The sequence below is a fragment of the Lissotriton vulgaris genome, chromosome 10 (assembly GCF_964263255.1).
Source record: "Lissotriton vulgaris chromosome 10, aLisVul1.2, whole genome shotgun sequence".
In the NCBI taxonomy this organism is placed as follows: Eukaryota; Metazoa; Chordata; class Amphibia; order Caudata; family Salamandridae; genus Lissotriton; species Lissotriton vulgaris.
The window spans coordinates 1,027,666,674-1,027,684,541 of NC_141698.1; the positions used below are offsets into that span (position 1 = coordinate 1,027,666,674).

At 47.5% G+C, this 17,868-nt stretch overlaps 1 protein-coding gene across 3 annotated transcripts in view; it reads right to left on the reverse strand.

Moving 5' to 3' along the window:
- CPNE4 (copine 4) overlaps window positions 1–17,868 on the reverse strand; it is a 1,444,425-nt gene that overhangs the window by 58,933 nt on the left and 1,367,624 nt on the right. For all 3 annotated transcript variants that reach the window (XM_086942069.1, XM_086942068.1, XM_086942067.1), the window contains one exon: window positions 15,176–15,412. In XM_086942069.1, coding sequence (XP_086798195.1) covers window positions 15,176–15,412 — 237 coding nt within the window. The remainder of the gene's footprint in view (window positions 1–15,175; window positions 15,413–17,868) is intronic.

A 17,868-nucleotide genomic window follows, 5' to 3' on the forward strand; every position in this document is an offset into this window, starting at 1 on the left:
CTGCCACAATCCTGAATGCTTATGGTTGGCTCTTCCAAGCATTAATCTAAGACCAACTGTCTGAAGCTGAATACTGACAAGACCGAAATCGTAATCTTAAGGAAGGGGCTTCACCGTTGAACTCCACCTGGTGGCCACCAGAGTTACGACTGACACCTACGCCAAGAACCTCGGGATTGACTTCATCAAGAAACTCGACAAGACCACCCAAGTCAATGCTGTCAGTGCCTTAAGCTTTTATACCCTGCAGATGATGAGGAAGATTTTTAAATGGCTCCCAATCAGCACCTAGAAAACCGTCACGCCCCGTTGCACATGCCCTGGTCACAAGCACACTGAACTATGGGAAAACCCTCTGTACCGTGATCAACAAAAACTCCAACTGAAGGCTGCAGACCATTTAGAACTCGGAGGCCAGAATCACTCTCAACTTTCCACACCGCACCGATATGACACCACACTGGAAGGAGCACCCCATACACAAACAAGCACAATTCAGACTCCTCATCCACACATTCAAGGCACTCCATAACATTGGTCCAGCATACCTCACAAATCACATCTGTTTTCACAAACCTTCCAGACACCTCTGCTCACCTGGACTCCTACTTGCACACATCCCACACATAGGGAAACCTGATCCAATGGTCAAGCCTTCTCCTACATCACTCCTAAAGCCTGGAGCGATCTTTCAATACACATAGGAGCCTCTTCCTCACTGCTTGGATTATGCAGAAGATGAAGACCTGGGTCTTTGAGTAGTCCCACTAGGCCAAGGTTTGGTTAGACCCATACCTGCTCAAAGCTAGGATACCCTTCCGGGTGATAGAGCAAGGATACCCTCCCAGTGACACAGCGAGGTTACCCTCCCAGTGATACAGCAAGGATACCCTCCCGGGTGATAGAGTGAGGATACCCTCCCGGGAGCACTGTATACACATCTGCAGAACAAAGCATAACATGGTGTAATCAGCAATGATGCTTCAGGGACCACCAAATTCTTTCATTGCAGCCAATTTCTTCAACTCTCCTCTGGAACCAAGGGCCATATTATCAAGCCTGGGGAATAAAATTATTGCTGCTTTATCAGAAGGAAACTGCTGATAAAGTGGCGATAATGGGCTTGATAATTAGCTCTGTGGAATTTCAATTGAAGCCCATGTTAAATGTGAAGGACATCTAACATGAGCTTCGATTGGAATTCCCCAAATTTGCCATCGCACCATTTGAAAAGCTATCGACAATAGGATGCAATCAAGACCAGAGGCTGCATTGCCACGGCCCCAAAGTTGTATTCTGCATTATTTTCAGAAGGACAGATCTTTCCTCAAGGATTTTTCTAACATCGATGAAGGATACTTTAAACTTCCCCAACTGGCCAGCACTGGAAAGCAAAGAGTAGTTAAGTAGTAGTTATGTGGGAACCACATTGAAGAATTTGGAAAATATCTAACTTTATGGATAACTTTTGACATGAAGAACGTTTTCAATGCAGGGCTATTTCAGGAAGAAAGACAAAATATCGAGAATTTAATGGTCTAGGATTCTTGCTCACTGCTCATTTACTGACCTGACAACCGATGAAAACAACATGCAAGAAAAGAGAAAGAGCAGACTCTGTAAGCTTGGTCCTCAGATCCTGGCAGTCGCTGGCCATTTCATGCAGTCTGATCTCTATTCATGCACTTTTTCAACATGATCGTTTTTTACGACTATGATGCCAGAACCGATTTAGCTGGCTGCTCTGGTCAATGGTCATGCTCAACTCTTAGGGAAGTTCGGACAATAGCTTAGAAAATATCCTTTATTGGAAACTGCGGCGTCGAGTCCTAGGACCGAGTGCGCAGTGGATGGGTGAAGTAACCACAGACCCACTGTTGAATACACTCAGACGTGCTCTTCTAGGGGCTGGAAGTGGTGAGAGGAGGAACGGTGCATTGTCCTCCAACTAATCGAGGACTGAATTGAAGATTTGAGCAAACGAAAAAAGTAATTCAGTGAATTGAAAGAGAAGTGATTTTCACGATGCAGACACCAAATATCTGGTAGCTGGAGATAACCATAGGGTGCAGTGCAGGGTTATCTCAGTTAATTGTGTGAAATGTAGAGCTGTGGTACAGGGATTTTATGCGACAGACTCTATTTCCGCAATGGAAGGCGGTGTTCTAAAGGCAACTGGGAGGATGGAGTGCAGGCTTTTGTATGGAACATTAAAAGCAAGATCGTTCCTTTGCAAAAGGTGACTTCAAATGTCGCTGAGGTATTGTCGCGAAACGTGGTACAGAGGAGTCAAGGTTCCTTGTTGCAGAACTAGAGGCAAACGTGCGCGCGTGGCAGCGTGCCGCATAAATACATGTCAATTTGCTCAGTGTCAAGGATCAGTGCCAGCGGAATGAATGTAAAGTATGTTAATGCAACCTTGATTGCGCGTCTGCTGAGAAGGGCCAAGGATTGCAAATGCGCCCGCTTGAAGGCCTGCTGTGATTCATTCGTTTAGCTGCGCGAGTGATTTTAATCCAGTGCCTTAGCAACCTCAAGGGTGTATACATTACTGCCCTTAACAAGATCATGTCCTTCTTTTTCATTCTTCTTCCTTCTTTGTCCATGGCTTCTCGTCCCAGCCTCCAGGCCCCTATTCCTTCTCAGGTGATGCACAGGGGACACTTGCAAGTTTCAGGCAGAGGCACCTCATGGCTAGATATGATTGAAATCTGTCTACTTTAAGAATTCAAAGCCACCAATTGAAACACACATCCCACCAGTCGTGGTTGGTAAACTGTGAAACAAATGGAGGGGTAATCACATCGCAAGAGCAACAGGCGAATCAGGGGTTTACACCCTCATAAAGATTTTGAAGTTAAACTGAGCAAAATGAGGCATTTTCTTGAATAAACCATAGAACATTGGCCAAGAGCTATAGGATTAATTATTGCTGGATCGTCAAACAAAAAAGGGAATGCAGTGATGCATTCTATATCCTTTCGCTGTGCCCTCCCTCTGCATGCAAACAAAATGATAAAATAGGTCTAGGTTATAGAAACAGGGTAACTCATGAATCTAGGATTCCCTGTGTCTCAAGTGATGCTAAACATGTGTGCATTCTTCTGTAACCTCAGGATCTCAACATCACCAGGGCCGCAGCCTCTTTGCATTCACTGAGGTCCTTCATCATTCAGTGGCCTCAAGCTTTCTTCACGCCAAGGGTCCCAAGGGACTTTGCCACTTTCTGCAGCCTTGAGCTCCTCTGTGCATTGCTGAGGAGCACCAGGCTGCATCCTTTGAGGACTTCTGGTTCAGTGTTTTCCGAATGTGCCCCGGGATCATACACACCACTCTTGCTTTCATTTATTTATTTTATTTATTTTTTGCATTTATACAGCGCGCTGTTACACGAAGGTGTCCTGGCGCTAGATGAATACTCCTAAAGGATCAGGCCAGAATCAAGGTAATTTGTAAACAGCCAAGTTTTAATGCCTCTCCTGAAAGCCATCAGGTCTGTCATGTTCCTCAAGGCGAGGGGCAAGGCATTCCAGGCCTTCGTTGCCCCCAAAACAAAGCTCCTGCCTCCTTTATACGAGGAACTTTGACCACGTGCTGCCCAGCTGGCCTTAGATGCCTGGGAGGGAGATACCATTGAAAGTGCTGTTTCAGGCAGGCCGGCCCCAGGCCTTGCAAGGCCTTAAAGACCAGACTCAAGGCTTTGAAAGGCTTTCTAAAAGATGACACTGAAAACCCACCTTTAAGAAGTCGTACACTTTCTTGTTGAGTGTGAGAGAGGCTATCGGTAAAAGCTCTATCATTGGGAACCTGATGCATCAAGAAGCCAGTTTAATTCAGTTCATTAGATGTTACAATCGTTGGGTCAAAGTTTCCCGGCAACCACTACAGCAAACCTTTATTTGCTTGCCCACTGGTTATGCATTGGTCTGTTTATTGAAGAGTGGAGGGTCACCCCAAGGAGGGTGTCACCCACGGGAAGAAAAGATTTTCATAAACCTTTTCTGAGAAGTGATGGAGCATTGTGCAAGCCGAGATCTGATGGGTTTAAAGGCCAGCCCCAAGAGCCTTTCTACATTTGCATAGAGGAGGTGGAAGACAACCGAAGAGGAACCCTTTTGTAAGTCGGGAAAAGGTTTCAGGAATTGTGGAATTCCATGGAATCCCTGATCAGAGTCTGTAGCACGAGTGTCTGAGATCCATACCTAGAAAATGGACTCTTCCGGCTGATGTTTTACATTAATTAAGCGATCACTTATTCACATATTAATTGCTGCAAGCTTTTAATAAAACACTCGTGGAGGGACTCTGGCATAGAGTTTTTCACGTGATTAATTAAAAAGGGCAAAAACATAAAGTTATATTCTTACCATAGGCAGAAGTAACATTTTACAACTTTTTAGTATTCTCCTTTCCTTTGGAAATCTGCCTTTCTCCAGAAATGCACTGCACGAGACCCAGGCTGCATTCTGCATCTCTTGTGTTTATCACCCTGCTTGCACATATGCATGCTCTTTCGTCCGATGAGGGTGAACTTCACCTGATCAGTTGCACCCAAGATCTAGATCGCTTTGCATTAGGGCTTTAATTACCAAACTCATTTTCATAATGCTACTTTCGAGCTAACTAGTGGTTACAGCAGGCCATGTGCTGTCCTGGTTCCACTGCACTGCCTTTCTATGCACAGCATCTGCATTGTAACCAATGCACAGGTTTGTGTAGTACCAGTGCATCAATCCGGCACTGTACATAGGGAACATTGGGAAGCCCTTGCATAGGTCCTGCCTCATTAATATGCATGTAGCAGGATCCACTCTACAAATGCGCAGAACAGCTATGGACACACGGGAAACATCGGTTTCAACGCTGTTGTTACAACACAGTGCTTTTACAACGACCACGTTGTTAGTACGCAATACCTTTACATCGCAAGTCAGTAGAATGACTTGCTGTAGGGGGCGCTAAGGTATTGGATATGAAATTCAACACCTTCTCTGCTCTTGCGGAAACTGGAGTAGGAATAGTAAATAATATTATTCCTAAGTTTAGCGCACACCCTACAGCAAGTCACTGTAATGACTTGCAATGTAAAGGTCGTTGTAACGACCGCGTTGTAATCGTACGCGATGTAATAGCATGCGTTGTAACATGCTATATTCTGAATGCACAGCCAGGAGCCTACAAGTAAGAATTACCCACATCTCTGCATTTGCAAGATTCTGGCATTGCAATGCCAAAAAGTGTCATATTGTGAAAGTGGCTGGCATTGGGAGAGTGGGCAGCAGTTCATTGGACTTCTCAACCTGATGCCCACAGCTGACACACAAACTTTACTGACTGAAAAGGACAATCGGTAAACGCAGTAACAGTCAGTGGCAAATCACATTAGGGTGGGGACAAAAAATATAAACATTACAAGTACACATAACAAATACACAATAATATACACATTAAAATAAATATACACATTGAAAATCACTTACCTTACACTGCTGCTCGATGTTCTGCAGTATTCCTCTGAGCGTGAAGCCCACAGTCAACTCTCTCATCCAAACAAAACGTTGTTCTAAAGCGTCTTTATTGGCTGGAGCAGGCTGGCTACATGCTCCAAAAGGCCATACAGGGCCGGACTGGGAACCAAAACTGGCCCTAGCAAAGTGCTCGGCGGCCCCCCCCCCCCCCCAAACCCCCTTCCGGGAGGGTGGGGGAGACGCCGAGCTCTTGGCCGGGGCCGGATTTCAGCCAATTTTGTCACAGGGCCAATTTTGCAGCTATGCTGCAAAAACTGCCCTGTAACAAAAATGACCCCCTGGCAAACCGCCATTACTGGTTGGTTATGTTAAGGATGGGATACCTTCCTGCACATATAACATCATCCCTGCAACACAGGCCCCCTAGCACTATGGCGCAATGGTGTCTGTGTTAGCGCCAGGCGGCTATTTTAGCACCAGCACGAGGGAAAACACAGGGGTGCGCCATGTTCTTGTAAATAAGGCACATGGCTGCATTTTGGAAATGACGAATTTCCTTGTACATATGCCCCCTATTTGGTGGCACTCTGACCCTTTACCCCCTGATGGCAGCACTTGCGAGGCGGGCACGAGTTCACAGATGGGTAGAGTCACACATTGCCCTCACTTGTGATGGTACCCCTGCTCCCTCTTGAAAATCACGCTGTGTCGCTGTCGCTATTGTCGTGTTCTCCCAGGAAAGGCACGACCTTGTGAGCTTGCATCTGCTCTTGGGAGAAAGCGCATTTTGTTCTGTGATCTGGTGCACATGGAAATCATTTAGGGGTCACCAGGGGTTGCAGCTGTGACCCCTAGTTTGCTACTTGCTACCCCTAGCATGGAAAGGGGAGACCACTCGGTCCCCCCGAACGTATGGATGGGTGCCCCGATCCCCCGGGAAACCATTGTGGGCGGGGGGCGTGACCCGGATGGTATGCCCGAAGCGGCGTAGCCGGAGCACGCACCTCCCGCCCAAAAGAGGTTGTCCTAGACACCCGCCCAAAAGTCCGTGCACGGATGGGCGTGCTTGAGGCGGATCCCCGCCCTCCCGCAGCTGGATAAATAGTGCGGGAATCCAACGAAGCTTCCTCTTGTTCCTGTGCTCTGAAGGCTGCACCACTCGTCGCTCGTGAGCCCTCAAGGGAACAAGCTGCACTTTTTTGAGAACTGGTAATCTTTGTCTTTCTCTTTCAGTTACCAAGGCGTGTTGGGAGATCGGGTCACCTTGCAAGTCAAGTCGGACGGATTGATCGAACACATGCCTGGCAAGAAATCCGGAAAGAGCTCCGAGATGGAAAGGATGCTGCGCGCGTTGGTGAACCAAGTGGCGGTGATGGACCGAAAGTTGGGTAAAGTAGACCGGCTGGATCGTGGCCTAGCGGCCATCAGGAAACAGGTGGAGGCCCAGAATGCCCCCCCGGGCCGGCCTAAAAAGGTCATAGGACCGGCATTGCTGAACGTCACCCCAGGGGATAAGGGTAAGAAAAGGAAGGGGAGGGCAGGTCCCAGCGAGGCCCCAGTCCCAGTAGTAACTCCACCGATTCCTGTCGCGCCGGCGGCCAGCCCGGTACCAGGACCGGATGGGGGATTGCCAATCCCCGTGGTTATCACGCCATTGGGGGATGACCAGATGCCCCCGGAATTAGCACTTCAGTTAGCAGTGGTATTACCATGGCTAAAGAAGGGAGCAGGGGGATCAGCGGCTGCGGGAGACCCGGCCGAAGAAGCCAGACTAATTGTTGAGCAGTTGCGACAGGCAAGGGATGCCGGGACAGCGAATGTACCTTCTATTTCCCCGCAGATGGCGAAGGTGGGTACGACTGACGATCGGGAGAAGACAACGGACACAGCTGGGAGTTCGGCTGAAGCCGGTAAGAGAGCGTTGCCATTGGTGGGGGAGGGCCCGGTGCCCTCAAGACGGGAAAGTTTATCTCAACATATTCCCATGGTTACGAAAGAGATGGTGTGGGGGGACAAGTACATTAACATGTTTTCACTTTTGACTGACCATCGGGAGTTAGAATATGCAGAGACCCAGAAAGATCTCTGGCACCCCAGTGTATGGCGGGCCAAGATGGCGGAATTCAGGGTTGAAGAGACCATGGTAAACTGGGTCAGGGCCTTTTCTATCTTCACTGCAATTATTGGGGAACGTAAACCAGAAGTGTTGACTGACCCGGCATGTTATCAGAACAGGATCATGAATTTCCATGCGATGTATGGGGGAAATGAATGGAAGGGTTATGATGTTGCCTTAAGAAAAGCAAAGGAGTTTAACCAGGCCTTGACATGGGATTGTTTGGATACAATGTCATGGCACGCTCAGCTCTTGCCAGGGCCGGCGGGTGCTTCGGTGCCAAGCACGAGTGGCTCGGGGGGATTCCATCAGAGGCCGTCACAGCCCTTTCGGGCGAGCGCCGGGGGGGAATCCCAGCCCAGGTCTAGCGGGAATGGAGGCAAGCGAGGGGTTTGTTGGGGATTTAACAAAGGAACTTGTAACAGGCCTCAGGGAACGTGTAGGTTCCGACACGCATGCTCGGGCTGTGGGAACTCCTCACACCCGGAAACCAGTTGCCGATCTAAAACCAACGGCACGGGAGGAAAGGGGGGATCCAAGCAGGATTGATGCGGTGCCTCGGAAGCAAACATCTTCGCCCGTAGATATCTTGGCTTTGACCCCTTGGCTCAACCGATACCCTGATCATGCGTCCGCCGGGACTCTGAGAGATGGCTTTTCATATGGCTTCAAGATCCCGGCGGGCAATTTTCGGGGGAGCCCTTCCTGTAAAAACCAGCTATCTATTCAACACAACCCAGCGGTGCCCACCAAAAAGATAGCGAAAGAAGTTAGCTTGGGGAGAGTGGCAGGACCATTTCGCGGCCCACCAGTAGCGGATTTTTTGTGTTCGCCCTTAGGAGTGGTTCCGAAGAAAGACCCGGGGTAGTATAGACTCATCCACAATCTGTCGGCCCCGAGGGGGGCCTCGGTGAATGAAGCTATTGACCCAGAGGTATGCTCAGTGAATTATGCATCATTTGACGACGCAGTCGTACTGTTGAATCATCTGGGCCCCGGTGCATTGTTGGCAAAATCGGACATTGAATCTGCATTCAGGTTACTCCCTGTACACCCTCAAGACCAGCGGCTGCTGGGATTCACGTTCCAGGGGAAATTCTACATGGATAAATGCATGCCCATGGGTTGTTCGATTTCATGTGCTTATTTTGAAATGTTTAGCTCCTTTTTGGAATGGGTGTTCACAGAGGCCACGGGCGATAGACAGGTGATGCACTACTTGGATGATTTCCTCTTTCTGGGCCCAGCGGGCACTCAGGACTGTGCGCGAGCATTGCAGGACTTCTGCGTGCTCATGCGGGGTTTTGGGGTCCCGTTGGCACCAGGTAAGACGGTGAGGCCGTCTACCTCCCTCGAGTTTCTGGGTATAGAACTAGACTCAGAGGAGGGGTGTTTCCGCCTGCCGGCTGAGAAGGTGGCCAAGTTTAGGGCCTCCCTGGTACAATGTCTCCGAACAGAGAAGGTGACCCTACACCAGTTACAACAGGCAGTGGGTCAGCTTAACTTTGCATTGAGAGTGATGCCGATGGCTCGCCCTTTCTCGCGTTCCATAGCGCAGGCTATGGTGGGCCTTAAGGAGGGACACCACCGCACTAGACTGTCGGCAGAGGTTCGCCAGGACATGCTCATTTGGCTGGCATTTCTGGAGGACTTCAACGGTCGAGTGGTGTGGAACAAACTCTCAGCCTCGTCGAAGGAGCTCGGCTTATGGACCGACTCGGCGGGGAGCGTGGGGTTTGGCGCAATTTTCGGTAACCAGTGGTCGGCACAAACATGGCCGGCGTGGTGGCACTCAAGCGGCCTAACAGGTAACATTGGTTTCTTGGAGTTATTCCCCATCTGGGTGGCTCTGATGGCATGGCCAGAAGACTTTAGGGACCGCTCAGTGGTATTTTGGTCAGATAACATGACAGTGGTCGAGTGCATTAATCACCAGGCAGCACGCTGCAAATGGATCCTACGACTGTTGAAGGAAATTGTATTACGATGCATGAGATTGAACGTACAGTTCAGGGCAAAACATGTGCCGGGTGTACTGAATAATGCAGCTGATGCACTCTCTCGTTCAAAAATGCAGGCTTTCAGGGGTTATCTACCCACAGCGGAGCTAGTGGCGGAGCCTTCCCCTGAAGCACTATGGCAGATCGGTGCCCTGGATTACAAGACCTCGTGGCAGCCAGTCTAGCGCCAACGACGAGGAAAGCTTATGAAGGGGCGTTCCGTTCATACTGCGCCTTTTTGGGGCCAGTAGGGGAGCATCGATGGGGGCGGGAGGAGTCTTTGCTCCAATTTTTGGTGGCACTTCATAGAGAAGGCCGGTCGGCGGCAACCGCCAACAGGTATAGGGCCGCCATATCATTTATGGCACAGCTCCACGGGGTAAGGGACCCGACGAATTCCTTCATAGTCAAGAAGGCTCTCCGCGGCTGGCGGCGCCTGGAGGGTCACAGACAGGATAACAGGCACCCGATTGGGTTGGATAAATTGACCACCTTACTGGCGAAACTGGATGAGACATGCTCCTCACCCAGTGAGGTAACACTGTTCCGAGCAGCTATTGCATTGGCGTTCTATGGGGCCCTGCGGGTGAGTGAACTAGTGGCAGGAAATAAGAAAGATGTGGAAGGAGGTCTACGCAGGGATCACGTCCAAGTAAGGGGCGATTCTCTGCTGATCTCGATAGCCAGGTCAAAAACAGACCAGGAGGCCCTGGGGAATAGTGTGGTGTTGCACCGCACACGGGGGAATCCCGGTTGTCCGGTGGGGCATGTGGAGGCCTACCTGAAACCGAGGTTGACAACATGGGGGGGCCCTGCTTAGACACATGGACGGCACCCCATTGAAGATTTCAATTTCAGAGGGTGCTGGCAATTACGATTGCAGCGGCGGGCTTGAACCCGGGTGATTTTTGGACCCACTCATTTAGAATAGGGGCCGCTACGGAAGCTACGGCTCGGGGTCTGCAGGCGGACGAGGTGAAACAACTAGGCCATTGGTCCTCGAACTGTTTCAAGAGGTATGTTCGACTGCACATGTTGTAAAAGACTGATGAACTGCACTCATGCTTATTGTCTTTTGTTTGGATTACAATTTCGCAAGCCTGTCACGCCGGGCGGAAACTGGGATCGGCCCAGCATCAGCTGACCAGCGGGAAGGGATCACCGAATGGAGATCAAGTGGTCTGGGTCGTGGGCCACTCATACGTGAGGCGTGCTGGGGACATATTCAAAGCAGGCGACGCGATCCACGCATCTGAGGAATATGGGTTCAGAGTGCCCTTCCATGGGAAGGGAGGCCTCTGTATTGATCAGTTGAAAAATTTTGTGGAGGAACTCTTAGGGCGGCACAGGTGACCGCCATCTATAGTCATAGTGCATGTGGGGGGCATTGACTTGGTGAGACTGGGAAGACGGGTGTTAGTTGAGCACATATTGTCTGCAGTTAGCTGGTTGGCCAGAGGCTCCCTGGGTGTACGATTGCCTGGTCCCACATGATTCCCAGGAGAATATGGTGGGGGGGTTTGTCTATGTCAGCGTTGAACCACTCGGTAAAGAGGGTCAACAACAAGATTGAGAAACTGTTTCGCTCTGCTCATCTCCAAAGCATTTCCCATGGGTGTATTAGAGGGGATCACTATTATTTGAATGATGGGGTGCATCTGTCCAGGGCTGGGAATGAATTACTCATAGGAGACTTCGTAGCTTGGCTCGTGGGTTTGAGGAGGCATGACCTATAGGAGGTGTGGGGGGGCCAGATAGTCGGTCAACTATCTGGCCTGTGGCGGTAAGGTCATGATCGGTGAGCAGTGATTTCAAGGTCCCTGGGGGGGGCGCCACCCATTATGGATGGGAACGCCCGGGGGGAGGTGGCCATTGGCCCCTCCCACGGGGGGGCGGCACCCACTACGGATGGGTCGCCCAGGGGGAGACGGCCATAGGCCCCTCCCAGGGGGAGACGGCTATATGCCCCTCCCACGAATTTCCCGGGGGCTGGATATCCCCTCCGGCGGAAGAGAGTGTGGGGAAGGGGGGGAGTCCACGCTGTCCTTCTTACGGATACCTCGCACGGGAACTCGAACGACCTTAAGATGGCGTCGAGTGAAAGGGGGCCCCCACGACAAGGGAAGTTACAGTTGGCTGCGAGGGTAAAGTCCTCTGCGTATGCGCCACTCACACCGTGAGGGCGGGAAGTTGGTGATAGGGATCTGACACCGGTTAAGACCTTGCCGTTGGCCCTTAATGCTAGGTTGTACAAATTCAAAAATGTAATGCATTTATCAGGATGCTAGACTCGGCTAGGAAACCTTTGTATTAGAGATTTGTTAAGGTTAGCCTGAAAAACCTGTCTTCATCAAAATGTAATTGAAGTTGAATTTGTACATGATTCATGAAACGTTTTTAATTTAAAGTTTAACATTTTGTTTCATATTTTAATAAATACGGCCGGGGGGGTCGTGAGGCCCCCCCGCCTTCCAAAAGTTTAAATCTGTGTCTGTGTCCTCCCATGGGGAAGGGTGTTGGGAGGGGTGGCGGGCATCCCGGCCCATACTGCCTTTGTGACCCCAGGCCTCAGAGGTGACAAATTCAGTGCCAGGAAAACAGGGGCAGCTCATCCTAATGGATGTAGTTTCGAGCTCCATTTTCCTGGTTTTTTGTCAATTCTTATAATACACAAATAGTGAATTATTTTATTCACTATGAATGTAATAAAATATGGAGTATAATTAGCTGGAATATGACCCTATCTGACGACTAAAGTACATAAAAATGCTTTTCTATGTATGTTGTAAGCATGCTTGCAGGTGAGTGTGTTTATCTAAGAGGAAGTGCGTGAATATGTGTGTGTAGGTTTAAGCATGTGTGTGTGTGTGTGACAAAGTAAAGGTCAAATGGTGAGTGATGTCTCTTCCTCTACACAGGTATGTGGAGCTTCCAGGTTGTGCAGTTTCAGTTAAAGGTGCATGTGGAGTGCGTGTTTTGGCTAAGAGTGTGAATGTTTGAGCGGATGAAAGTTGTTAGCAGGAAGAGGTGAGCACAAAAACTGGAATTGTTTAAAAGAGTAATGTCGAGTACATTAGTAGAGATGGGAACAGATTGGATGGAGTGGGATGAATGTGTAGTGGGAATGATGAAAGGGTTTGTGAGAGCGTGAGCTCAATGAAAGGCGGAGGAGTGTGTAGGGAGAAGGTGAGAGAAGTAAGAGGTTCATGGAGTTGGCGAGTTTAATTAATGGAGGAGGAGAAAGCAGTATGTATGAGGAGGGGGAGATAAGTAAGGGGTGAAAAAGGATGTGTCATTAAGCTATATTTACACAGAGAAAGGGCAGATGTTTGTTTAGCAGAATAGAGAGGGTGAAATGTAAATGTAAATTGATACTTGTATAGCGCACTACTCACCCGCAAGGGTCTCAAGGCACTTGTACGAATACAGCTGTGGAACCCATCCTGGCTTTCCTTGTGAGGCGCCCACTCCTGGGCACCCCCAAGGTGAAGCCAGGCATCCTTAGCGTTGTGGGGGCCGTTGTGGAGATTAAGTAAGCTAATGCCCAGAGTTGCAGAGTGGGACTCCATGATTGGAATAGGCACCGAGGCGAGAATTATCAGGTCCGTGGAATTTTGAGCCCAAGACCAGCTGAGGTGGGGAATTGAACCCTGGTCCCGGGCTAGACCTCTGCATCAGGGTCTGCCGCTCTAATCATTGAGCCACACTTCTCAAAATATATTAAATTGGCTGATTCGGTCCACCACGAGAACAGAGGGGTACTTGTGTTAACACATATTGCTCATAATGAAGATGGGGTGAAAGGGTATAAGGAGTTTAAACATTCTTTGAAATTTTTTGATTATTTTAGTGATTACCTAAAATGTTGATCTAAGGTCATTGAAATGATGGATATTTGTTTTATTACCATTTACAGTGTCCCCTGATGAAGGGCGCTCCTAGCCCGAAATGCATTGGGTTTTAAATAAATGCTGCTTTGGACCAACTCCTGCTTTTGTCGTGTTTAAACAAGAAGTCCGGATGGGCGCAGCTTTAACATAAGAAACTTAAAAAATGGCATGACATCTCGCGTGTGAATTCTGAGTATCAGTCGCAAATTATGGAGATACAACAAGAGTTGAATAGATGTTTAAAAATGGATTACAATGGAGAAAAAATTAACTATTTGCCAATGTGGCGCAATGCAGCTGTGCGATTGGTTTGGGGCAAGAGAATGCCCCACCCAATTATGTTGTCTTCCTCTACACCTGGCATATTGGTGAATTGACGCCCATTCTGGGGGGTTATCAGAGCTCCTCCAGATGCACCCCATGAAAATGAGAACATGACCGAGCACCAGATTAGTGTCACCTGGCACCAGCATGGCAAACCTCAACACAGGTAATCTTCTGTAATTTGGGACTGAAAATGCCCTTTAAGTTTTTGTGATTGACACAATTACTTGGTTGGGGTAACTCCAGATGGAAGAGGAAGGCATTGAGGGCAGCTGTCAAGGCTGCCAATAGTGAATAGTCTTGGAGCCTCAATATTTTTTTTAGGGAAGAACATCTGAATTAATATGCGCTTTGTATCACGACCAAAAAATTACATTTTTACCCCAGGTTTTTCTACTTTTTATAAACATGCACAATCCTTGTGTTTTTTTTCAAAAGTTGAAAATGTCAAATGATGCTCTAAAATTATTTTTCAGTGTGGAAATTATGCGTTTGCAGTGCATATGACTGTCTTTGATTCGATGTAACTCTGTAAAATTGTAGATAATCATGTTTTCTATTTAGGTGCTGTCAATGGTTTTTTTTATCGTTTTTGTGACATGTACATATATATATAGTGGTACTTTTTGAAGGGCTAATGCCTTAAATATTTAAAGGTTAAAAAAATCTATTGCTGGAATTCACCATTTCCCTGTACACGCCCTTTAATGACAATCTCTGTTTTAAACTCTATTGGAGGTATCTGGGTCATAGCGCTTTTTAACGCTCTTCTGTGACTGGTCAAAAGCTTTTTGAATGTAATAAACACATTTTCCGAATCACAAAACATGTTTAGAAATGGTTAGCGGTTCAGTCTTTGGAAGGGGCGTGGTTTGGGTGTGCCATTCATATCAAAAAATCAGTACTCTACATATCAATGGACTAAACCTGGAACTCAAACTATTTTCATGTTACTGACTCCAAAGTTGGGGTGGTAGGTCATTAGCAAACATGAAGGGTTATGCAAATTGCAACCATTTTTTGGGACCACAGGTCAATGCAGTCAGTACGATTGAACTACGGTCTTGTACCATCGTGACATCTCTGATCTTGCTCAGTGGATTGTAGTTGGGTTGGAGAACATGTAATTTACAATAAAGTCAGTAGAGTTGTTAAAAAAAATCTTGTACCATTGAAAATAAACATACAATTCTTCTCACCAGAGACTAGGTCAAAATGTGGCAGATAATTTATCATTCAAAAATAAAGACTTGCAAAATATTTGGTCTATCTAGGATCTGCTGAGTCAATGATGGTCAGACATTTAGCATGCATGAATCTTTGACACTCTGTAAACATCACATCCACTTCAAGCATAAAAACTTAAATCCAACTCACGTGTTTAAAATTTCTAAATGGCACAAACTGGACTATGTCTCGCAGAACAGGTTCGCCCTTGGGTGACCTCAAGATGCCGTCGTCACCATCCAGCATCTGCATGTCACTGAAGTCGGCGTTCCCAACCCCAACGATGATGACGGACATGGGCAGGTGGGAGGCGTGGACGATGGCCTCTCGGGTGTCGGCCATGTCCGTGATGACGCCGTCAGTCAGAATCAGCAGGATGAAATATTGCTATTCCAAAAAAGAAAATCAAAACTAACTCAGTATTATTTCCAGCCTTCTCAAAAAATGATTTACCATTGTGATGTAAGTATTGACATGCCATGACAATGGACGTTACCATTTGTTGTCCAATAGAAAGCAGCGCCACCCCATCCAAACCTGGCCATAAAAAGGGGTAAAGCATTGTCTGCTGAATACAGTGTATCACCTTTGGATGGTTTAGAAAACACCTCTCAAAGTTTTAAATGTCATACACTAAATCAACCAGAAGATCACAACATTCTGTGTATCAATACCAATAAAAACATTTGACAAGGAGGAGCATCACAATCTGTAAAACATGTTGGTACAGGGACATCTTAAGGATTTCAGAGGCCCTGGGCCAAGCGTTTTTTTGGGGCCGCTATTCAGAACAGCTTTGAATTTATGATCCAATTTCAGTTCTTTCATGCCCTCCTTGGACAGCTCACTGACAGCGCACAGGCACATAGGTCCAAATTCTAAATGCGTTTACATCTAATAATGAGGGATAGAGACATGCGTTTTCAATATTATAATACAGCAGCAGATAACTAATATTATTGCACATAATATTTGTGACCCCTCCCGTTTCTCGTATGTTTTGATCTAACATATGTTTTTAACAGATGTTGCATGGTGTTGACAAACATAACCTTTTCTCTGCAAAATGTTTGTAACAGACTCCACTACATCACACCACATAAAAAATAAATGAAAGAAAACTGTATTGAAAACAATCTATTTAAGAATTATTCAAGGTCATAAGGGCAGGTGTCTCTAAGAACAGGGCTGGCTCTATCAGGGAACCCCTGAAAGGCTGAGGTCCTGAGCTCAGGGCCCCTCTGCCCACGCCTTTAAACATCTCTGTTTAGGTAAAGAGCAGAATGTGTTTAATTGTCAGCACATTTAGGCACACACGCGCAAGCATGCATAAAAAATCACACACATACAGAAAGACAGGCAAGTACTGCACTTATACATCAAGTGATAAGGAAATAATTAGAATAACTTGGTGGTAATTTTTTTGCGGAACATTTGATTTCAGGTGCTTACAAATATTTGGGAGTTTGACTGTCAGGTTAGGAGATGGTAGTAAACACAATATCGCAAACACAAGGAGATGATGGACGGAGCGCTGGAACTTTTCAGACACTCACCCGCAGTCACAGATCTGGGTTGAATCCACATTGTTCTATAGCTCACTTGGCCACCCCAGCTCAGATCCAGCCATATGAAAATCAGTCTTGCCCCTGTGGCTCATGGGAACAGTCCAGCCCGAACTGCCATGCCAGATCTTCCCTGGACTGGGCACAAGCATCCTGGGACTGGTTGCGCTGTTACACCCCTCATCAGCTAGGCTAGCTTGAATCCAGTGGCAAAGTGAGCAAGGGACCCACATCTGGGCATACCCTGCCAACTTAGGGTGAACAAAGTAAACACACGGAGCTGATGGACGGAGCGCTGAAACTTTTCTGACACACCTCCCCCAGTCACTATGAGATCTGAGGGTGAGCGGCTACATTGGAAATATGGGTCCGATTCAAGCTGGCTGCTCTAGATCACTGAGGAGCTCCAACACCCTGGCTGTTATCCCTCCTCTGTTAAATTGGAAAACCACTCAATCTCGCTCCTTTTCCAGAAACGCGCCTAACATCTGGAACTCCCTCCCTAAAGATCTTCGTTGCAATGCCTCTTACATCAGCTTCAAAAAAGACCTCAAACTTCTCCTGCGCAACAAATACTGGGGTCCTTAAACCCTCCCCTGGGCACTCATCCCACCCGACCTCCTACTGTTCTCCTCCCCCTCTCTCATCTTCCTTCGCCAACTAACTCCTCCCACTAGCCTTTCCCATAGGACCTGCTTCGTCCCACTTGGTATTGCCTTAACCTCCCCCCCTCCTCAGCCTCTCCCCATGCCCATACCCTTCCCCCCTCTTCTCCATCCTTTCCCTCCTACGCTAGGCTCCATTGCAATACATGTAATCTGATTGTGTAAAACTGGAGTTGTTTTTACTGTCTAGTTGGGTTTTTAGTACTACCTCATTGTAATTCTGTTACATTGCAATTAATTATCCATGTATAGCAGTATGATATTAATTTAACCTACTCTCCTCCCTAGCCTCTCCCCATTCCTATACCCTACCTCCCTCTTTTCCATCCTTTACCTCTCTCACTAGCCCAATCTCTCAGGATTTGCTGTAGCCCATTGCAACTTGTGTAATTAGACGGTGTAATATTTAAACTGCTTTCTACCGTTTGTATTGGTTTTTGAATACTACCTCATTGTAAATTTTGATATATAGCAATAAATACCCATGTAAAGCGCTCTGATACCCTCGGATCCAGCCAGCGCTATATAAAACATTTTTAAATAACAGAACTAATATACTACAAAATCCTGAACTTACTACCATTTTGGTATTCACAGAGGTACTTAGTCATTC